This window comes from Vigna unguiculata, chromosome 8, assembly GCF_004118075.2.
Source record: "Vigna unguiculata cultivar IT97K-499-35 chromosome 8, ASM411807v1, whole genome shotgun sequence".
NCBI classification, from domain to species: Eukaryota; Viridiplantae; Streptophyta; class Magnoliopsida; order Fabales; family Fabaceae; genus Vigna; species Vigna unguiculata.
Genome location: NC_040286.1, coordinates 31327808 through 31352061, shown reverse-complemented (window position 1 = coordinate 31352061; position 24254 = coordinate 31327808). Strand labels below are relative to the sequence as shown.

The 24254-nt window shown below is 29.2% G+C and overlaps 2 protein-coding genes across 2 annotated transcripts; both read right to left on the bottom strand.

The window, feature by feature from the left end:
* Positions 1 to 380: 380 nt before the first annotated feature.
* On the bottom strand, positions 381 to 10758 carry LOC114193289 (uncharacterized aarF domain-containing protein kinase 1). The gene is made up of 16 exons (XM_028083022.1): positions 10431 to 10758; positions 10253 to 10336; positions 10011 to 10151; positions 9618 to 9688; positions 9190 to 9283; positions 8252 to 8329; positions 6961 to 7027; positions 6538 to 6623; positions 6383 to 6433; positions 5212 to 5259; positions 4874 to 4994; positions 4584 to 4764; positions 3802 to 3933; positions 3559 to 3704; positions 665 to 742; positions 381 to 580 (listed from the first exon to the last, which is right to left on the bottom strand). The coding sequence occupies exons 1-16, from the start codon at positions 10617 to 10619 to the stop codon at positions 438 to 440; spliced, it is 1710 nt and encodes a 569-aa protein (XP_027938823.1). The 5' UTR covers positions 10620 to 10758; the 3' UTR covers positions 381 to 437.
* Positions 10759 to 13412: 2654 nt separating this feature from the next.
* LOC114194454 (isocitrate dehydrogenase [NADP]) lies at positions 13413 to 18192 on the bottom strand. Its single transcript, XM_028084677.1, has 16 exons — positions 17967 to 18192; positions 16549 to 16592; positions 16337 to 16446; positions 15989 to 16026; positions 15792 to 15869; positions 15592 to 15645; positions 15407 to 15508; positions 15167 to 15258; positions 14960 to 15063; positions 14803 to 14871; positions 14604 to 14719; positions 14470 to 14504; positions 14164 to 14306; positions 13945 to 14067; positions 13761 to 13855; positions 13413 to 13644 (listed from the first exon to the last, which is right to left on the bottom strand). The coding sequence occupies exons 1-15, from the start codon at positions 18013 to 18015 to the stop codon at positions 13774 to 13776; spliced, it is 1239 nt and encodes a 412-aa protein (XP_027940478.1). The 5' UTR covers positions 18016 to 18192; the 3' UTR covers positions 13413 to 13644; positions 13761 to 13773.
* Positions 18193 to 24254: the final 6062 nt, after the last annotated feature.

The window sequence follows — 24254 nt, the reverse complement described above, 5'->3', positions numbered from 1 at the left end:
TGCCAAAGACTGCTCCAATGTCATCACACATTCCGGAAACTAATATGATTCAGAAATCATGCATACAATAATCTATTTTATGAAGTTAGTTTGAAATATAAAACAATTATGAGAAAGAGAATGATGAATATGAGGCTGGTGGGGGAGAGAACGGGTTTCAAAGTAAAAATGCAGCTAAATAGGTGATGGAGTTCGGTTGGGGATGGAGCACAAGACAAGGCCGTGATCATCACGTACAAACACTCAAATTCACTTTCATTTTGTATTCAACAATGTATTAAAATATACCAAACGGTTAAGATTAATCATCCACAGTAATACTGTACACTAACAACAATCTAAAATTAAATACGCAATGTTTAAGATAGTTGCAATTCATTTTAATCTTATAACAATTCATTTCTTTCATGCTCTGATATCTCATAACAATTCAATGTTTAAAACAACGCAGTAGGACGGATGCATAAAAGAAGAAAAATAGAATGCACCAAGAAGCCCAAAGAGTCACAATTGATCTTGCTATACAAGTAACTCTGTACACTTTTCAACTTCTGCTGCCAAGGGATAACATTATTGGCCCCTAATAAAATGGGGAAAATAGATAGTTTAAACTTTAGGTGATATTTGTAAATCAAATTACAGGTAAAAGCATGCTCATACTCACCTATAAGGACCGTTATAAGGATCCGAACATATTTTAACGTTGATATGAAACTCAAAAAGCCAGCTTTCACAGCAAAATCTGGAAGCACAAATATCAAAATTAGAGTAAAATTCATTTTGCAGGCTCTTGCACTCTTTTCTATAGTCTACATGAAAAATGTCTCCTCCGCCATTACATCTTGCCTTAACGATAAATACTTCCGTGAATCTCGTACACCTAACTGGTGGATTCAAATTAGGTACACTAGGGTTTTATTTATAAGTAATTCTCGCTCTTTACTCCCACTAGTTTTGGATAACAGAGAGATGGCCTAGGTCCTACTCTTTTTTTTTTTAAGAAAGTCAGGTGTAGTGTAAGGGATAGTTGTCCAGGCTTTAGGTATAGAAATAAGGTTAAAATACTCTCTTAGTTCATGTTTTTGTTGAAAAATCTCAAATAGGTCCTAAGATTTTTTTTAGTCTCAATTAAGTCCATATTTTTGAAAATGTGTAACAATTAGACCCATTCCGTTAGTATAGAGTTAACAGTGTTAAGGATATGCCACGTGTCAACTTCTCATTTTTTTGAATTTTTGAATTTTTTTTTAATTTTTATCTAATTTTTTTAATTTTTTTTTAATTTTTTTTTAATTTTTTTTAAATTATTCATGCCACGTGTCACATCAATATTGTCACATGTCAAGTCAGTAAGGTAACACGTGTCAAGTCATTGTTTAAATCTCAATTTGGTCCATATATTTATTATTTTAATTATATTTTAGTCCATTTTTTTTTAATTTTCAATTTCATCATTTTCAAATTGAGATCAAATTTAACTTTTATATAAATTTTATAAAGATATTTTTATTAAACATTTTAATAATATTAAGTTTATTTTATATTTTGTTTTAAAATTTTAAAATATTTATTTTAAATGTTACAAAATTGTTTTAAATAATTTATATACAAATGTTAGAATTGGTTTAAAATTAACAATTTTATAAATTTAAATATAAAATTTTAAAACAATTTTGTAAAAAATTAAAATAAATATATTTAAAAAAAATTTTAAAAATGAACTGAAATGTAATAAAAATAACAAATATATGGACCAATTCAGACAATGATTTGACACGTGTCACCTTACTAACTTGACACGTGGCACAATACTGACGTGACACGTGACTTGAATAATTTTCAAAAAAAAAATTCAAAAAATTCAAAAAAAAATTCAAAAAAAATTCAAAAAATTCAAAAAAATGTAGAGCTGACACGTGGCACATCTTTAACACCGTTAACTCTATACTAACGGAATGAGCCTAATTGTTACACATTTTCAAAAATATGGACCTAATTGAGACTAAAAAAAATCTTAAGACCTATTTGAGATTTTTCAACAAAAGCATGGATCAAAGGAGTATTTTAACCTAGAAATAAATACTTCTAAAAAAGAAAAAACGATGAAATGAACTTTAGTTTATGGAGAATGCAAACCGGCAGCACCGGTTAAGAAATAATAAATATGTTATTTTTATATTGAAAGTTGAAATAATTAAAATAATATAAATATACATAATAAATTTTATAAAAACAAAAATATCTTTTTAAATTTTAACACAAAACAAAAACTTTGGAATTTGTACGGTCTCAACTAAAAAGAAAATAAAATTCAATTAAGTCTCAAATTGACACTTTAATTGTTTTTTTTTGTTATAACATTTTTAGATGTTTAACACTAATTTTTTTGTTGATTTTTCTGTTAATTTATACTTTTTTATGTTGTTTTTTTTATTTTTAGATGTTTAAAGTTGGTTTAATTTAAACTTTCTTATATTTGATTATATTTAATTTTTAGCAACATTAAAATATAGTTATTTTATTATTTAATTAGTTTTTAACTTTTATTTTTGAACATTAAATAAAATATTAAATACATATGTACAAGATTTATGTACAAGATTTATGGGCATTTTTGTCCTTTAAAAAAATTAAAGTTATATTATTGGTTATTAGGTCAAATTTTATTTAATATTACACTTATCTATGTACCTTTGTAAGATCCAATGTATATCAATTATTCTTAACTAGTGTCCTTAGGGTACTGGTTAGCAAGACCCTTAGTTTATAAGTTAGGATCTTGTTAATCAATGTCCTAAAAGCATGAATAAAGATAATTAATATACATCGAATCCTAAAAAATATAAGTGTGATATTAAATCAAATCTAACCTAATAACCATTAATGCAACTTTATTTTCTTTAAAGAACAAAAATATCCATAAATCTTGTACATGTATTTAATATTTTATTTAATGTTCACAAATAAAAGTTAAAAATTAATTAAATAATAAAATAACTATATTTTAATGTTGCTAAAATTTAAATATAATTAAATATAAGAAAGTTTAAATTAATAGAAAAAACCAAATACAAAGATAGTATTAAACATTTAAAAATTAAAAAAAAAATAGAAGAAAGTCTACATTAACAGAAAAACCAACAAAAAAATTAATGTTAAACATCTAAAAATGTTACAAAAAAAACAATTAGTGTCAATTTGAGACTTAATTGATTTTTTTAGTAAAGACCTTAAAAATTTCAGAGTCCTTATTTTTATGTTTTTATAAAATTTGTTATGTACATTTATACTATTTTAATTACTGTATTTAATTATTTCAACTTTCAAAATGTAAAAAAATAATACCAAAACAAACACATTTATTATTTCTTAATCAGTGCTCTTAAGTATCCCAAGAGCACTGGTCAGCATTCTCCAGGACATTAATTAAAGGAGTTTAGTCTAATAAATACATTTTAGATTTGTTTCTTCGATTAATATCCTCGATATGCTAGTTCACTTGGCATTTAATCATGACAAGCTTTTATGCACACTTTAAAAGATAGCAAGGGAACTCACAGAAGTTTGTTCCGAGTATTTTACGTGATTGCCCTTCACCATTCAATTTTGGACACAGACCACCATACACAGCATATTTGGTGTAAGTTAGCAACCTCATGACCCGTGAGGCATCCATCTTTCTAATAATAGACCTTATCAGTGCACTAGAATGAAAAAAAAAAAAAGAAGAAGATAGGTTAAACACATCAAATAACACAAATTTTCTGATCCAATAAAGCAAGCTTGAACTCTGTTTCTTACTCTGCACGCATAATAGCAATAAAATCTGGCGGCAGAGACTCCATGAATGAATTCAAGTCCTCAAACAACAGAGATTTCAATTCGCGTTTCAAGGCCTCTTTTTCTTCAATCGATATTCCAACAGCATATTTGCTGCAACTTACATAAAAAGGTCCGTTATAACCTTTTTATTGCAAGAAACATAGCATGGCAAAAACAAAAGGCAATAGAAACGAAACAAGTTAATTAATGCAACAGTTACTTCATCTTTCTACGTATATCCGTCAAGGAGTCCCGTTCAACAAACCATATTAACTAGCAGGATCTAAACAAGCTAATAAAGGAAGATAATTAATTTTAGTAAAGCAACTAACACTTAAACTGTTATAACTAATTTATAATTACAATATAACTACTAACTCTAAATAAATCATAGGCTGAGGGAACCAAAGAGAGGGCAAATATCCAATTCAGTTATTAGATATCTTCTAATATAAACAATTTTACAAACGACCATCACATGGTTTATAAGAAATTTCTGAATGAAAAACATTTTAATAGCCACGCAATAGTATACTACTTGACTCCATATAACTACAATAACCCTTGTCATTCATCGCTATAGATTAGTTAATTGCAAAATTGTGTGTAAAACCACAGTATGAAACGAATAAAGATAGATCACAATAAGTGCAGTGAACTGTGCCTTACAGTTGTAATTTGCGTTTAACTAATTTGAACGAACTTCAAATTGCAATCTAACAGAATTTATAAGCGTTAATAAACAGAAAATGAGAAGGAACCTTTCAATGGTTGTTCCAGTGAAAATGATGGGTAAGTATCTCGAATACTTCCCAGCACCTAATCGCTCACCAAACCACATTGTTTTCATTGAATCCTTGAGAATCAAGGCTTCCCATAACTTACAGAAATCTTTTCTAAATTCTTCATCCAATACCGTGTACGCTGCATGATCTAGAAGAACTGCAAAATAATTCCAATAGGGCAGAAGGGGTCAAGGTTCAGTTCTTCCATGTTTTGAGTTTGAGATAGAATCCTATTAGAGAAAAAGTGATAATACATTAGCACGTACCCAAAGAGAAACCATTACAGCCTTCTGGGGAAACTAAAATATTACCAGGGTGAGGATCACCATGTATGTAACCATGTACAAATATCATTTCAGCAAATAGCTGAATCAGTGATTTTGCTACCTTCAGTAACAGGTTTAGAATGAATCAAATATGCAAGCTTTTGCACAACAAAAGTAGGACACTATGTATGATATGTTTATAGTTGATATTCAACTTATTAGGGTAGCAATTGTCAACCATTTACCAATGCTGCATCAGAATAAGAGAGAAAAGATCCTACCATAAAGAACATAAAAACACAATTTACATGAGTTCACCATAGCTGTGACAAGTCAACCTTTTCTGGATCAACCCCAATCTGATTCAGAAAATCCAAGTCATCAATCTGAAATTCAGTAAGTCATCTATCAATAGAATGTGATATAAAGAAATCTAAAGCATAGCACAGCTTGAACATCAACATTACCACACGAAAACTACAGTAACACAATATAAAAACGACTATTCAAAAAGTGAATTGGTCAATTAATAATGATATAAATTAATGGTCTGTGGCTCATGTTTATACCTACAACAATACTTTACTAGTATTCGCACAAGTTCATGTTATCTGAGGAGTACTATAAAGCTTTAAAAATACAGTTCTGCTTCTGCTCAAATGAGAAGTCTCCATCGCAATCAAAAAAAGTCATAAAGCAGATATCTCAAACACCAGCACATCTATTTTAATAAGTAGTCAATTTGACATTTCAAAATGCATTAAATCCACATTTCACTGTTCAAATTCCCGTTTCTCTTTACATATCATGATGCTCTTTTTTCTTTATATAATTCAAATGACATGCTTCTCTCCCGAACTGGAAAGAGAGGTTTATGAAATACAATAAAAGAAACTGAACCATTTTACTGAATGATTGAGAAAAGGAGAAGAAATTCTCCTCTAAGGATTCCCTTAACAAAGGGATTATCCTTTTACAAAGAATTTCACCTTTCTTAATGATCTTCCAAAATCTATATGAATCCTTCACCCTTTTCCTCTATCAATCCTTCACCCTTCACCCTTCGCTTCTATTCTTACTCTTAACAATTTGGATGGTAAAGTGACTTTTAAAGTGAAAATATAGATATAATTTGTGGTCAGTACATCCAAACTCAATTTTTGTCGATTGAAATTAAAAAATCACTTATCTCAGATTCAATTCTACTCACCACAAAATTGATGTTGAACATCTAAAAACATTTACCAAAATACATTGCTTTATTTTGTAAGTTTCTACTCCAATTTAAAAGAATGCAATGTGCTTCTAGCCTTATCCAAACAGGCTATAAATTGACAAGACCACAAGGGAGACAAAATAACCCTCAGTGACTCATGCTTAACAAACTATAAAGAAGAAATTAAGACATTCGGAAAGTTTAAGATATAATATACGTGCTATCTCGGAACTAATGCAATGATAATTTATTTTCCCAACATAACATTTACTGACATGATTGATAAATCATACCTTGTGTCCTGCATAAAACTGCATGGTTAGGACAAGCCTTGTTGTCAAGTCCTGAATGCATGCATAGTTTGATGATAAGTTGGCAAGTAGTACACAATTACTAAATGAGAAATAAAAGTTCGTAGGAGGAATAAAAGTGATTTCAATTATCATACCCAGAATACATGAGGAATTTTGACCATTTTGTTATTTCTGAAAGTTTTGGCTGCTATCTCAGAATTCCTAGCCTCCTGAACAAAATCTGCAGGGAAGTAGTCAGGGATTCGGTATATATCTCATTCAGTTAGTCACCTCAAAATCTATGGCTTCTCTCTCAGGATTCCTTGTCGTATAGGGATAACTTGTACAATATTAAAAAAAACACTAATTTGTCTAGTAGGGTAAATTAAAATCAAGACTATCCTTACTTGCAGCATTAGCTTAAATATTAAACATAAACCATTGGCTGGAATAAGAACATATAGGGAAAATATATGTGCAGTGGTCTAAAGCTCAACAATATTACCACGTGTGAGACACTGTAATAGAAACAATGACAGAATGCATTTTTTATAGAGTAAATAGGCATTCTTACTAACCAAGTTCTGTAGACACAGATTTAGCAAACGCTAAGGGTAACCACTCGAGCTTGTATTGAGGGTATAACTACAATCAAAAGCAACAATATTAAAGTAATGAATCAAGAGGAACGAGAGACTTGATAATATTTCTGGCATAAAAAAAGTAACAGACAAGAAAAAAGCAACTGACAATTGTTCAACCACCAATTACACCTTACATTCATGAAAATCTTCAGGTTTCAATAAATTATATATTACTCATGATTTTTATATTCTTTCTTTTTTAGTCATTTTCTCAAAAACTATATTTACTATAAAAGTAGAGTAAAAAATAGGAGGAAGAAAAACCTTTCTAAAATTAGAAAGGAAGATACAGATGAAAGAAGGAAAACAGAAGACACGTCAGCTCAAAAGAGCATTTGCTATATAATAACAAAAAGCCTTATTCCACATTCCAATACCGTTGCAATGAAGGGTAATCTTATAAATTAGACTTTGAGCTTAAGGCAATTTCAAATTCGTCTTGTAAAGTAAAGACTAGGCAAGCTCTGTGGCTCTATTCAAGTAAAATAAAGAGAACAAACAATCACCCTTGAAGCTACAACCACACTACCCAAGTCCCATCCGGTTATTCTTGTACATTAGTTGAACAAATTAGCAAGAAAATCAGCATTAACATCAAAACATGAAATTTTAGGCGGTTACACAAGTCAAATCAGATTAATTCAACTTAAAAAAATATAACATATTAAACTAATAGGGATAGGGTTTTATCAAATTGTTTTGGATTGAACCCAATTATGCTAGAATTTTTGTCAAGTTGTCCTGATGCAATGAGCACCAGCTAATCATTTTCTTTAATACAAGAAGCAAGTTATTAGGCGAGACACTGTTTTGGGTCTAACATTCAGTTTTGTTTTAACAGCTACGAGATACTCCATCAGTATTTTCCACGGTACCACCAAACTATTTTCAAATTATACAGGGACAATCGAAGTTAGTCCAGTAGTCCAGCATTTAGTTCAGTGCCTATAATGTTAATGTCACTTAAACATAATGATATTGTTATTGACTGATTAATGACTCTCTGGATTATCAGATTGAGATGATTCAGTTCTCAGGTACCAAAACAAATTTCCTTTTGGTTCCCAACTGTATTGCCTTTTATTCCAACTTTTTTTACTTTCACCAATCAAAGTTTTATAATGATTTAGTCAATCATTTAGAAATATCTAAGAATAATATTAATTACAGAATAATTTCTTCAATATCTTTCAATAAACAATAAATCTCAAGGGTCAGAGCATACCCATGCAATAGCTTTCGACAGGAAATACATTGTTCTTGTATCAAAATTCATCTGCTGCTCTATCCAAGGATATTGTACCTGGTTCCCAGGGAAGAACAAGACTTTCCAATTCAAGAAGTGTTTTCCAGATGTAGCTTACCTCAATGCAAAAATATGTACTAGCAAAAAGCATCGCATATATAAATCTGGATTATCAATTTAGATCATTTGTCATATTCAGTTTAATTTGAGTTATCTACAGTAGCATGTCCCAGTTTCTGATATTTCGGACATTAATTAATTAATAAGATTGTTAGACCTTAGAGTTTACATAAACTCCTAGAGCTTCCGTAAACCTGACTCAGATTCAACTTTCAAGTTTACCTAATTAGAAAAACAATATCAAAAAGTCCATCAAGGACATATACATAACATAATATTCTTAACACAACAATAATTCAATATTTCCACATAAAGAAAAGTAGCAAATCACAATAACAGAGTAAGATAGCACATTAGTGCTAAACAAGATTGAATTACATAAATAACTAAGTCATATACAAATTCATAAAAACATACGTTCATAATGTGAAAATAATTCAAAAAGGAGTTAATTTCTTTAAATAATTTGACACTAATAAAGTATTGTCATTGTGGAAGTAAAAGTCAGACAAAAATTTAATTTAATTTCAAACTCATTAACTCGTTCCTAACTTGAGAGTTTATGCAAGGTTTTTAAGAGTTTAAAGATTTTCTCCGAGCTTACTCACAAAAGAGTTCCATAACAAGTTAACTCGTTATCTCTATCTAGGATTGTTAACTCATAAGAGTTAACTTGAAAGCTTGACATCCTTATATGTTAGAGTGAGTGTCCGTGTCTAGTGTCTAGTATCCGCGCAGATTTTGTAATTCACAGAAAGTATCAAGAATTCAGGAAATCAGTAGCATCAGAGACAAACCTTGATCGCTACCTCATAACCACTTTTTAGCACCGCACGGTGAACTTGAGCAATAGATGCAGCAGCTATAGCTTGTTCATCAATTGACAAAAACCTGTTATTCACATAAATTCAAATAGTGATGTTAAAACTTCAAATAAAGAGCTCTCTATACACACACACACACAAAAAAAAAAAAAAGTGAAAACGGGGATTTATAGGATGGCAACAGAATATTGTATATCAGCAGTCTCATAGGCAGGTCTAACTCAAGCTACAACGTTAGCTTATGCATTCTCACACCTTTAAGTCCAAATACCTGCACGAGGGCTTCTTCCATATAGAAAACCATTTATGCAACTCTGCCAACCAGGGTTTTGAGGAGATTTAACTTTTGAAAAAGATTAACATTTCGTAAAATACAAATTCAGTTAGTAAAGGCAACTTACATATCACAGAAATCAGGTCCAAGACTATTCTTTAACACCTCCCTGACGATTTTGAAAGGAACAGGAGCAACCTAATGTCATCAAGATATTCCAATTAGCAAAGACAATTAATCAAAAGCAAAGTGAAATTGAATTTAAATAGGACTTTGTTTAAATAAATTTATCGATGAACAGAAAAAGACATACGAAAAATAGAATAAAATAAGTCTTTTATAAACTAAATTCAGTATATGTATCACTTGCAAATTATCTTCTAGAAAGGCTCCAATAAATGAATTTTTAAATAACTATTTTAACTTTTAACGAAAGTCATTTTACCATCTTATTTGATCTCTTATAAGTGATTTTAGATAAACTTATCCAAACGGGCCCTAGATTCACTAAGATATATACCCGGTCCTGTAACGAAGACAAAGTGGACGAGTACTCTGTAGGAAGCACTTTCTGCGCCGCAACAAACTGTCCAGCCTTCACATAAAACCCTTTGTTGGCCTCGCATAACTTGAGAAACCTCTTGGCAGAGCGTAGATGCACCTAAGAACCAAACGATATGTTCAAAATATAAGCGATTGAGACAGTTCTCATAGCCGATTGAAACAACGAGAACGCTTATTCATTGTAGAGATGCCGAAAACCTGAGAAATCGTTAGACGGTACTGGTCGGAGTCCTTTTTAAGGCCGCGCAAAGAGAATTCGTAGTCAACAACAGTGGAAGCGACCTGAGAGATCGAAGATTGAGGAAACAGAGAGAAGTGAAGTCAAAGAGCGCTAAGAATTCAGCGATAAAGGATGGAACGATGGAAAAATTGGTACCGTGGAGACGGCACGAGCGGTGCGGATGAGACCATGGATTTCGCCTCCAGCTTTGTCGGCGGAGAGAGCCGGGAGATGATAGAACTCGGCGGAGTTGGTATTTTGTGCGGCGGCGGCGGCGGCGGTTGAGGTTAGAAGGAAAAGTGCGGTTGTGCGTTTGGCGGGAAAACTGAAAGTGTTAGGCGTCATTTTACTGGAGGGTTGTTGGGTGAATGCATTTTAGCTATGCAGTTTTAAGACTGAAGCAAAATATTTCGGAGCAGCAGCCAGATTTTTGCGGCGTTCGGGTTAATCCGGTAGTAAGATTCTAGTAGTATAGTATGTCGGAATAATATTTATTTTTCGAAATATTTTTACAATTTTTCTAATTAATTAACTGTTAACTTTTGTTTTTAAGGAACACTTGTTAAGTTAACACAGGAAACTTTTATCGTCAATAAACCAATTTTTTAAAGAAAAAAATTGCCAACTAAATCCCTAATTTATTTACCGAAACTCACCCTCTTTTTTCTCTTATGGATAGAATTCTGAAAATTATTAGTCCTCTTGTGGGAATTCGGTTTCTAATATTAAATTTTAACCCCATTGTTGTACGTTTTATTTAATTAAACAATTTTATTTAAAAATAAAACTAATAATCGCAAGTAATCAATGTTAAGACTATGATGCTCTGACGCGTTCTATAAATGGCGTGTCTCGTGTCTGATACATATAGGACACCGACACTCATACAATACTTATAGGACACATTGGACACACATTATGTCCAATTTGAAAGATATAATTTTATCTTTTATATGATTTTAACAATTAAAATAAGTAACAAATCTTATATTATCAATATTTTTTGCATATTGAATATTAAATAGATAGATTAGATTTATTTTTGTGTTAGTTGACAATTTCAAAGTTAGCATGTATATACATTTCCTGTCTCATGTTCTATATTTTTTCAAAATTTAGATGTATCTGTCCGTGTCGTATCTATACCCATTTTCGTATTCAGACAACATAGTGTTAGAAAGATGTACAAAATTTTTATGTCAAATATAAATAAATAAATTAAAATTATATACATATATTAAATAAAAGTATTAAATAATAATTGAATAAAAGTCAAATAATTATAAAAATAATATAAACGATCAAAAGTGTGTCTTAAACATAAATTATAAAACTAAGATCATAAATTAATCTAAATTTTTTAAAATATTTAATAAGTTAAAGATGTTTTAATATTTTAAATATGTGAGAACGAAAATATATGTATATTAACTCTTATTTTAACATCAATTTAAAAGATGAAATATTATTTATATATGTACCATCATCCAAATCAAGATAGATTAAGATAATAATTATGAGGATAAATTCATTTGTAGTCTTCTTGTTCCGATTTCGACCCAAGTTCGTTCACAGTCATCATTAGAAACCACCACCACGTTCTCAAGGTAATGTTCGTTTGGAGCGTTTGAGCTCCATCACGATATTTTGTCCTCACAAAATGTCTCAAAGTATGAAAGGAGATAAGAGTATTTAAACTACGATTGAAAAATCTAGTTTTATAAAAATATAATTTTTATAAAATATTTAAAATTGTTATAATTTTATAAAACATAGAATTGAAAAATTATAAGATTATAAAATGTTATGATTATATATCGTGAAATTAAAAAATTAAAAATTAAAAACTATAAAAAGATATAATCATTAAATTATAAATTTATGAAATTATAAAATTATATATTATTATTTTATAATTCATAATTTTATAAATTTATAATTTATATTATTTTTTACTTTTGTAATATTATTTATTTTTATAAATTTATAATTTTTATTAGCTTCAGGAATAATTTTAGATAAACGACAACAAATTCTTGGGAGAAATCGTCATAATATAATGTTGTCATAATATAATGTTGTATAAGTAACGAAAAAAATCTAACTGCATAAATTCAATTGAAAAATTTTAAAATTTTAAAAATTTTATAAACAAAAATTTAGCAGAAATTCAATTGAAAATTTTAAAAATTTAAAAATTCAATAAACAAAAATTTAATAGAGCATAACTAAGCCAAAATTTAATAAATCGTGTTCGGTTTGAAATAATGACCAAGTAGAAATTTAACCTTTTTATAGTTACCAATAACATTAAATTTATTGAAATGTATAAATGTGAACATTACATCAAAGTCAAAGTTATAGAGTAGCTCTGAAGATGTTTCTTAAATGTTACATTAAGACATACTACTAACTCACCTTTTCTCCCTACCATTTATTTCATCGTCAATCCAGTCATTGTTTTAACTGTTCCATAAATGTTTCACCCAAAAAGATTATTCCAGTAACAAATTATTGCCCATTAATGCCTTCTTTACAGTTGTTCCATGTATCATATCTGTTTTTAACTTTTAACAGTTAACTTTCAATTTCAAACTTTCCTAAGCTTTTGCCGGAAATTAATTTAATAGAAAAGATATCAACATAAATATTATATATGATCGTTAAAAGTAATTTTCAATACTGCACACACCAAAATTTTAATTACAAATTATAAATACTTTTTATGAAATTCATTTTCTAACATTCACTATCAAAACTAGAATTACTTTCACATTTACTTCTGATCAATACTTTAAAATCCCATTGTTCCAGAATCAACTCCACAAACAAATCCAAAAACATGCACATCATATGAATAGGATAACAAGTGCCAAGTAGTTGAAATTAGAAAATTTAACCACAGATAAATAACTAATTTGTGAAGTTTATTTTTATTTTTATCTTTTAATTTCAAAGTTAACATCAAAATAAGAAAGATTAATTTGGTTTTTCAATAAGTTCGATACGTTGCTGACCATTCTGTAGTATTTATTAAGGTCAGCCACTTTGCTGGTCATGTTGTATTTATTTGCTGTGGTGAGCCACTATAAATTTGCAAGGATGTGCGGTATATGCGGAAGAAGACAAAATGCAAGATTAAAGCATCAGAATAGCAGCAAAATCCATAATAACTAGGAAAGTGGAAGAGATGAGTTCAAAATCACATAGGACAAATCAGCAGTTCAAACAATACAGAGAAGAAAAGCAACCCTTGCATTCCCAACCAACAAATGAAGCACAAGGGTCAGTGCTTCTCTTCTTTCTCTTATTTCTTCAGAGTACAGTGGCACATGTTTGCTCCTTGTTGGTCTAGTCTCTTTCCGTCCGTCTGATAATCCAAAAACAAAATCAAAATAACCTTTAGTGATGGAATTGACCCATATCCGTAATTACATGATATCTTCTAAAAAAATTATAATAAGAAGGATCCAAGAGACACTGTACCTTTAAATCAAGTCTATGCAGAAAGCTTCTTTCTAAGATCGGCTGCCACGGCATCGATGAACTCCTCCGTGTTCAAATAGTGCTCTCTTGAAAGCCTACTTGCAAGAATTGAACAGTGAGTTTCTTAAACATGTGAAGTAGAAAAGCAAATTTACTTGGCCAATGTCAATGACAATTAACGTACTTGGATCCATGAATAATAAGTGCCAAGTCCTTGGTCATCTTCCCAGCCTCAACAACTCCAATGCAAGATGCCTCTAGCTTTTCAGTGAAATCCAATAGTTTAGCATTGTCATCCAGTTTTGCCCTGTCAACATAATTGATCACATAATATTATAATCTAATAGTTTCTAACTTTCAAAATACAACGACTAAAGCTCTGGATAGTTAGATAGTAATATACCTGTGAGCTAGCCCTCTTGTCCAGGCAAAGATGGATGCTATGCTATTTGTGCTGGTTTCGCCTCCTTTCTGATGAACCCTAAAATGACGGGTAACTGTTCCATGGGCTGCTTCTGCTTCAATAGTCTTTCCGTCAGGGCAAACCTGAACCCATGCCATAATGCAATAAGTATCAAAAGTCATACACCAGGAACTCTCGTATTGCAAAGAAATTTATTAAATTTGATTTAATAAATAAATAAATAAATAAATAAAAGATCTGGTTCAATTAATTAAATAATTCAAAACAAATTGTAACCAAACCTACCAATACAGATGTCATCAAACCCAATGATCCAAAACCTAAATACAAGGTGAATAGGTATTAGTTAAAGAAAAGAAACCCATGCAAATGAAGTTGAAAAAAGAAAGAAACTAAGTTAATAAGCCTATCAGACAAACCTTGAGCTAAGAAATCACTCTGCACATCACCATCATAGTTTTTGCATGCCCATACATAACCTCCTTCACTCTTAAGAGCATAAGCCACCATATCATCAATGAGCCGATGCTCATACCTACGAAATTCATCAGATAAAAGTAAAATACAGTACAATGTGAACATTTTCTTTCTACGATACAAGAGTACTCATTCACTCACCATATACCAGCAGCCTCAAACTTTGATTTCCAGCTTGCCTTGTAAACTTCCTGAAATATGTCCTTGAATCTGCAGTAAATAAATATAATCAAACGGGATCGGTAGAGTAAAAGTTTTTAAATATCATTATATAATAAGTTCATAATGAATTGTATACCTTCCATCATATTTCTTAAGAATTGTATTTTTGGTGCTAAGATAAAGTGGCCACTTTTTCTCTAAAGCAGTTGCCATAGAAGCCTCGGCAAAAGAACGAATAGACTGCATCACATGCGAAATAATAAAATTAGATAGAAGTTCGACAACTACCCGAAATCATTAAAGTATATCCAATTAAAGTGACACCAGACACTGCAGAACCAACCTCATCAGTATTGTACATAGCCAATGAAACACCTCCCTGACCAGTAAAGTCAAAAACCTCTAATTCAGTCTTCTCACCTTTGCCTTCTGGAACTACAAGTATAGAAGAATTCATAAAATTAATCTTTAGTAACCAAAATATGTAACAATGAAAACTATGTCCCTGAGATGGGACACTGTCACTGAGTACAAGATAACTTCAGAACTAAGGACAGTTGTCTAAATCAAGTAAGAGGCATACCAAAAACCAGCTTCAGCTTTCCAGCTCCTTTAATTACTGTGTCAGTAGCCCGATATTGGTCACCAAACGCATGTCTTCCGATGCATATTGGCTTTGTCCAACCTGGTCAAGTGGTAATGTTGAGATATACAACAGTCCTCCATTTATCAGGAAGTAATTAAGTATAATTTTTTTAATATTAGTACCAGGAACAAGGCGCGGAATGTTTTTGCAAAGAATTGGTTCTCTGAAGACAGTTCCTGAAAATTTCCAAACAAACAACCAATAGAAAAAATACACACTGTTACCACCTACCACTTATTAGCTACCAAGCGCCCATAATATATGAATTCAGTAGTATTTAACATTAAACAAAAAAATAATTCACGGAAGTAAGATGAATTACCATTCAAAATGTTCCTAATTGTCCCATTTGGACTCTTCCACATATTCTTCAGGCCAAACTCCTTCACACGAGCTTCATCTGTCATGTATAAGAGTAGTATAAGCTTCAACATCTACTATCAAGGGGACCACTATTATCCAGCATACACCAAACGAAGGTAAAAATTAAAAGAATATGTCAGGATTTGACTACCGAACCTGGAGTGATAGTTGCACATTTGATTGCTACGTTGTATCTACATAACAGTGCCACCGTTAGATGAACAAGGATAAGTAACAACTATGCAAGAAAACAAGAATAAAAAAGCACTTAACCAGTCTAAATTCAACATTATATGACACGCAAAAATACTAAAATTAAAAATTGTTCTACATATCATTGGCTATATAATCAAACTACACAAATTTTGTCTGCTTCACTCATCATAACACTGTCTGAACCTTAGAACACACACATACATAAACATAATAATTGAAGAAACATAAAAAAGACAATTATCATTTCCCTTCGGTGGAGGGGATGTTCAAGGTATACAAATAACATACTTGAGAGTAGCTTCTGCGCTTTCAATTGTAACTTTATCATCGGTCTGATCACGGTATGGAAGACCAAGGTCATAATACTTTATGTCCAACTCCAAGAAAGGCAAAATGAGCTATCCCATAAGAAATGATAGAAAAATATCAATATTACGAGCACTTTCCACAAGAAAATAAAAAGTGACGCTTGCATTAATAGCAATATGATGATAAATCACCTTGTCCTTGATTGATTTCCAGATAACCCTAGTCATTTCATCTCCTGCAATGCATTATCCACAAAAAGCAACGTAAGACAAAGGCAAAAGAGCAGATAAAGATTGACTCACAGATAAACACAATCACCATGGAAATTAGTACTACACAAATCGAAAATTCTAGGTCACTTTTCCAAATATTATTTCTGTGTTGCTTTTTTTTCATTTTTAATTACAAGTTTTTTTTTCATTTTTAATTACAAAAATACCACCTTATTTTCACTTTACTATCCGTTTTCAAATGTTTTGAAAAGAAGCAGTAAAGACATTTATTTTATTGTTTTACTTTAGAAAACAGGAACCAAAATAGAACAGTTTTCTCAAAGCAATCAGGCCCCTAGTTTTGTACTTAAGGCAAAGAGTAAAACTGAAAATGCCAACATTTTGGTATTCCATAATTTGGGTATTTTATATGAAATAGTTGCGGCAGCATCCCCTTACATTAGTTACTAATTACTCTTAGACGTATGTCTCTTGAAAATTTTCATCTTCCTCCCTCATTTCATTCATTGTTCTAAAAACTCAACAACTTCGTTTTTAAAAAAAAGTCCACATATTTCCCATGCTTAAACGGTGGGAATCATTAACAAATTCCCTTTAAAAATAAGGAAAAATGGAGGTAGATATAGCCTTCCAAACAATAATGCAAACGTAATTAATGCCAACGGAGGTTACTGTCAGTCATCACCGCTTTCAATTCAATTATGATACAGACCAGAAAACTTGATAAATCCAGCTCATACACACAAGACAAACAAGCTAAGGATCTCATCCCATATACTATCGCGAAAGACCACCTCAAGTTTTCAATACTTCAGCAAGTCCACTGATAAAGTTCTTCATCGGAAGAACAACCATTAAAACCTACTTTTTTATTTTCCACAGTATAATTTTATTTATTTAACTTAAAAATAAGTCAAAACCAGCAGTTGTAACACTAAAAAACAGAACAGATCTCCACCAAACAAAAAAAAAATACTAGAGAACGGATCAAATCTCCACTGTAACAATAATGAAAACGAGACGATTCAATAAAACGATTTTGTACAGTAATATCAAATATCTAAAAATACTTCCAAGCCTCGAACCACAACACACACACACACAAATATCTATCACGTTGTAATGTTTCCAATAATGAGAAAACGAAGTGTAGTGGACCACAGCACCTATCGCAAGCAAAATATCTTATTGAAGACAACCAGGGGGAGCACATCGACACGACAAGACACACCACGCGAAAAGAAATTTAAGCAGTAATCATGAAGAGAACAAATAGATGAAACATGAAAAGGTAAAAATGAAGGATGAAAAGAAAGAAAGAAAGAAAAAAAAAAAGAGAAAAGATCAGATCGGAAGAAGAAGTTGAAGAAACAAACCATCCATCTCGACGATGGGATTGGCGACGGTGATCTTCTGGAACGCCATGGCTGAGTTTCTGATCTGGAAGAAGAGCACTAGAGAAGAAGGTTAGGTGAGAAGTGAATAATAATGTGAAGAGATAAGAGTTTAGCAAAAGCAAGTGACTTGCTGCTATTGCGGTACTCTCTATAGTAGAAACGGTCGTATAAGTAATGTTTTCCCAACCCCACCTACTTATGAGCTTTTATTTATTTTAAATGTCAAATACATCATTTTTTTTACAAATATCTCTCAAGAACGAAAATATCTCTTATAAACTAAAATTAGCTTCTAAAAAAGTTTTGTAAATAAATTTTTAGGAGATTAAATAAATATATATTTTTCTAAATCGGTTAATTGCTTTTTATTTATTTTTTTATGTTAGATGTGTTCATTGGTCCAAACAGTACAGTGGTCCTTATATTAATATATCCAATCGAAGGGCGTGATTGCGTGATTTTGATTGCCCTCGTGATGTGTGCCATTTACAGTTTTGCCCTCTCTTCTCCTCTTTGCACCAATACATTGAACACAGCTGTGATGAGTACTACTACTCAAAGAAATAAATCTGTAGTACTTCAAACATATTAAACGTTTATTTCAATCCAAATTTCTTTTTTTTTTGTTTAAATAAAGTTTTTTAAGTCTCACCATAAATATAATTAAATATGAAATAATTACATTCATTTAAATGACAGTCATCTCTTTAACAATTTGTACATAAAAAGATTCTTTTTTACTTCTGTTATTAATAATTGTCAGCTTTTTAATAAAAAAATGTTTTTCATGTGTATTTTTAAATTGTAAGATAATATTTCCCGATTTGTTATGCATTGGAACTTTTGTAAACATTAAACAGAGAGAGAAATTTGGAGAAATATAGTATATCATTTATTTTAAATTTCATTGACCAAAAAAAGTTAAATAACTACCAGTCATGTTATACATTGGAACTACATGTCATTGATTCAATATTAAAATATAAATGGAATATTTTAGGGATTTGTATTTTTGTGAATATTTTGAATGTTAATTAAATTCTGTAGTTTATTTATTGCATTCTCACATAAGAAAATTATTCTCGTAATATATGCCTTATATATATATAATATCATGACCAGACTGGATGTGCAGAGAAAACAATAAAAAAATGAATAAACCGATGATTCAGTTCAGCTCTCAGCTCTGTCCATACCTATCTTCCAGGAAAACCATTCAATGTTTTTAATGAAAATCATTTAAAATGACATTGAACTCTTTCTTTTAATTTAATATGAGTAATCCAAAAAGTTGAAGTTAATTAATTTTGCTATGGTTATATCAAATCTGTATTTGATATTAACAAATCCTAACATCTTTGACTCAGCTCATTAATTTGCAGATTAATATTGCCTAAATATTATAATGCTCATGGTACAGCGAATTTTCGTATATTATCCATATTATCAGGTTAATTTTTATATATTGCAATTAATTAATTAAAATAAATTCTATATTTTTTTCAACTTAAATCAACATAGTCAAGATTGAATATTTGTATATTAAGATGTTATTGAAAGTTCTAGAAGTAGTTGTCATTGATGAGGTCAAGAAGGAGCCATGAGCAATTTTTCTTTTGTCCTATCCCGTTATAAATGTCAATGGTAGAATAATATTATCTCACGTCTCATCTTTTCTAGTATCAAGGCAAAACAATAATAGTGCATGGCACGAATAATAATGATGATGATGAATATGAATTAAAATATTTATTTTTAGCAATATAATTTTTTTAAGAATTAATATTTATAGAGATAATATATTTATAAGTTTTCTTTTTCTGAGAGATTTTTCTAAAATAATTTTTATATTTTTTAAGTTCTCCTAAAAAAAGACGTGATCGTTATGGACAATAAACGTTCAACGAATATGGTTATATATTCAGTAAAATTAAGTTTAATTTTATTTTTTATGTTTTTAAAAGTGACAATAAATAAGATTTAGATACATTTTTACTGTATCTGGATTCATTTACGAAGAAAACTGTATCTGGATTCATTTTCATACGCATAAAAAATTTGATAATCATATTACTATATATTTTTTTAGGAAAGATATTATGTATATATATAGATCTAGACACACGGTCTGAATTTTTAATAAAATATATTTTTGTTTTGATGATTTTATTTTTCTTTATATTCATTAATGAAACATGAGTGCTCACTTCAGTGTTAAAATTAGAATAAATACTCTATTAAAAGTATAACATTAGTAATTTCTTAAATATTATAAATCATGTGAAATAGTATTAAACATTGAAAGTTTCTTCAAGTATGTTCGCGAAATATATACAAGTCCAGGAACGATGATGATGATGTTGATACACAACTATCTCTTACACAGTTCTATTGCTTTATAAATTTTGTTTTTGTCGTCATGACATCATCAAAAGTTTACGGATAATTAATATTGATTAGCATGATACCAGGTAAAATTAATGCATATTTAACTATAACAGTTATTATTCTTAATCTAAAATTTTATACTAATGTCCTTCTTGATATTAAAGCCAATAAGTGTATAACGTTTATCGTTTTTTTTTTTTTTTCTTTCCCTTTCTTGAATATTCAAAAGAAAGAGAGAGATTTTCTTTTTCTTTTTAATACAGGTGGGGCCCCTTGGATCTGCATTAGGTAGATCGCAAATAGGAGATAGAGATTGGAGAGTGGTAGGGTAGTGTGGTTAAGAATGAGCAAAACATCCTTAAAGACAAAGGTGTAGGATGCGTTATGCAAGCACCTACCCCCGTGAAGCCCAATGATATATGGTTTATTAGGATAATTTTTTATTGAAATGTTAATCTGAATTTTAATATGATAAAAGATACAAGAAGTCTAAAAATAAAAGATATGTATTTAAAGCGAGTTTAATAAAGAAATAAAAGAGGAAAACATATTTTTAAAGGTTAACAGGTTAAAAGTTAAAAGGGTCCAAAGATGTAAAGGGCCGTAAAAAGTAAGAAAAAAAATGTGGATGTATCTTTTTAAATATACGATAAATTTGTTTTTATTTATTTAAAATATAACTATATAATATTTGAGTTTTAATAAAATAAAAACTTAAACTTAAAGAGAACTTATACATGTCTTCTATCATTGTCTGTCTAACATAATTAACTTAATTATTATTATCTTATATAAAACATGTGTAAGGTTAAAAACATAATTTATACATGTCCATATATTATAATGTTACTTTAAACATTTTACAACAATTTTATATATTTTATAATATTTTTCACATCAAATATTTTATATTTTATATTTTTTTTAATACTAGAAAAATAATGAATATTATTTATTTACTTTTCCTTTTTATTTGGACACATATTACTAACTTCAGAGGAGAAAACAAGTTAATCAAAGAGTTAAAATAGACCACGAGGGACATAAATAAGGGTAACATGAATATATTTCATCAAATATATTCATAAAAAAATTAACGTATTTGCACTCATACATACAAAGATATATCCAAATAATTTCTCATATATATATATATATATATATATATATATATATATATATATATATATATATATATATATATATATATATATATATATAACTTTCTACAACTATATTTATAAGTAAACTTTACAATACGTGTACGCACACGCCACACACCATTAGAAATGTAGCTGTTGATCTCAATAATTTGGGTTGGAATTAATCTCCCACATCTTAAGATTCATTTTCTAAGAATACTTTTTTGAATTTTATCACTTATAAAAGTTAATATTCAAAACATAATTAATACTTAAAAAAACTAATTATTTTTCATTCAAACTATAAAATCTAGATATTTTAAATAATTAAAATCTGTGTTACATTATAATTTGTCTGAAAGTTTAAATAGTAAGTAACAGGATAAATGTGCTTTTAATTCCTACATTTATGTGTGAAATTGAAAATTTTCGTTATTTAAAATTTTGATATGTTTTGGTCCTTAAAATCTAAAAATAAATGAATTTAATCTTTTTAATTTAGGAATTTGATAAATGATATAATTATATCGTGTAAATAATTCAAATGCTACAATAAAATATGTTTGATATAAAAATAATAATTAAATTAAAAGAAATATATTCATTTGATTTAAAAATTTCGAACAAAAATGTAATAAAATTTTAAGTAATAACAAATTCCAATTTCTTTCTATTTAAGGTAAGTGTTAAAAATAACCTTGATTTGTTCTGTGTGCCTTTCGTTATGTAGATAGAATGATTCTATAGGTGAAAGCTAATTTAAGAAAAAGATAAACAAAGTCTACAAGATAAGGGAAAAGTGATTTATAAATATAATAGATGTCTTTTGTATGTTTTTTTTTTAAATAAATTTTCCGAGTGAATCAAGAAAAAATGAAAAAGAATGAGATCAACTTGATAGTAGATGTGATTTTCTTAAATGGGTTTTGTGAAATAAATAATGAGATTTAATTATTGAATGTGAATGTATTGATAGTTTATATTGAATTTCTATTGTATTGTGAACTGTGAATGATGATAGAGAGGTATTGAGAGGGTGGGTTTTGCTGGATTTACATATCCTGTTATGTGGATTATTGGTTAGTTTTAGTTCGTTAGATATGTATAATTGAACTGGATTATGAATCATGAGAGGGTGTTGAGAATTATTGATTGTGTGATTGAATTAGAATAAAATGAAGGTATTGAAATGATGTTTTGAATTATGTGTGGTACTTATATGTTTTGATTACATTAGTTTTGCTACCATTAGAAGACTTTGAATTTTCAGAAGTGATTTATAATTTACTATATGGTTATTCTTTTCATACCATAAATTGTAATAATGATTGTATTGAGCTATGATGGTTAATGTAAGAATGTTTGTGAAAATTGGTACGATATTAATATTCAAATTAGTTATTTTCAAGGAAAAATGCTAATTTAGAGTGAGTCAAAGTGTATCGAAGGGGATTTGTTATGAGAGACTATCCTGACTCTACTAATATTCAACTCACATAGAGGAAGATGTCTAGGTGGTGAGAGTTGAAAGAGACTTCACTTAGCAGACGGTATGATATGAAGTATCATACTTAGAGAGCTAGTGAAGTTAACCCTGTCTGTCATGACTTGATGAGTCACATTGGTATTCATGATACAAGTTTTGAAATAAGAATGAGAATGTAAGTATGACCAGTGCAGAGTCTCACGAGTCTATTCAATACACTTGTCTTTCGGGAACCGAGTCTAGATATACTTTGTTGTTTGAACCACTTTGGTATTTGGTTTGATATGGGAACTGTTTATATTTTTGGGATGGTTCATGTAGTGATATGTATCGTTGAATAAGTTATTGAATTGAAGTAATAAATAGAGTGAAATAAGTTGGAAAATGAGAATGACTAAATTAAGGATTGATTTCTAGCAAATATTCGTTTTGATAATTATTTTATAAGTTATTATTTATTTTATATTAAGCTCCTTCTTTATTTATATATATATATATATATATATATATATTTATTTATTTATTTTTGATGGTGATAATGGCACATCTGAACTGGAATAGGAGAATGAAGTATAAGATAAAAATATTATAATGATGATGAATTATAATTTTGCAAAATTGTATTAAATTTTTTAATTTATATTTTGAAGTATTTATGAATTTATTCAAATAAAATTATTTTTCAGTATTTCATTATTTTGTATAAAAACTATAAAATGTGAATTTATTTTGAAATACTTTATTAATGCTATAATATTTAAATATTGATATAGGACGTTTATTACTTTTTGGGGCGTTACATTAAAAATATATTTCATGAATTAATATTTAATCCAATAATAATCTATTACAGTAACAATTGATCATTAACATAATCCGTACAGATAATTAAACAAAAGGATACGGTTTAACTATTCAGTTATATTTCATAATATATAGAAATTAAATTATGCTGATATAACTTTTAATAAATATTATATTATTTATAATTTTAGATAAAAAATTTCAATATTGTCAAAATAGAATAATAATAATTTAGTAATTATATTAATAGTATGAAACATTAAATAATTTTGTATTAAAATTAAAATAAAATTACAACACATTTGCTTCGCTATGATTAACCAAATACAAAAGAAGTATGTATTACAGAATAGTTGGTGTTCCAAAAAACAGCAATTTCTTATATCTGCTATGTTTTAATTTGTATTATTACTTAGTGAATGCAGGTTCTCTATATATGCTATGTAT

Excerpts from the sequence above, each read along its gene's own strand:
- LOC114193289 (XM_028083022.1), bottom strand. The coding sequence starts at position 10,619 with ATGACGCCTAACACTTTCAGTTTTCCCGCCAAACGCACAACCGCACTT. Across the intron at positions 6,624-6,960 it reads ATCTGTGTCTACAGAACTTG|ATTTTGTTCAGGAGGCTAGG; the intron begins GTTAGTAAGAAT and ends ACTTCCCTGCAG. Across the intron at positions 743-3,558 it reads AATACTCGGAACAAACTTCT|ATTTTGCTGTGAAAGCTGGC; the intron begins GTGAGTTCCCTT and ends TTGTGCTTCCAG.
- LOC114194454 (XM_028084677.1), bottom strand. The coding sequence starts at position 18,015 with ATGGCGTTCCAGAAGATCACCGTCGCCAATCCCATCGTCGAGATGGAT. Across the intron at positions 15,064-15,166 it reads CTATGTACAATACTGATGAG|TCTATTCGTTCTTTTGCCGA; the intron begins GTTGGTTCTGCA and ends CATGTGATGCAG. Across the intron at positions 14,307-14,469 it reads GTTTGATGACATCTGTATTG|GTTTGCCCTGACGGAAAGAC; the intron begins GTAGGTTTGGTT and ends GCATGGGTTCAG.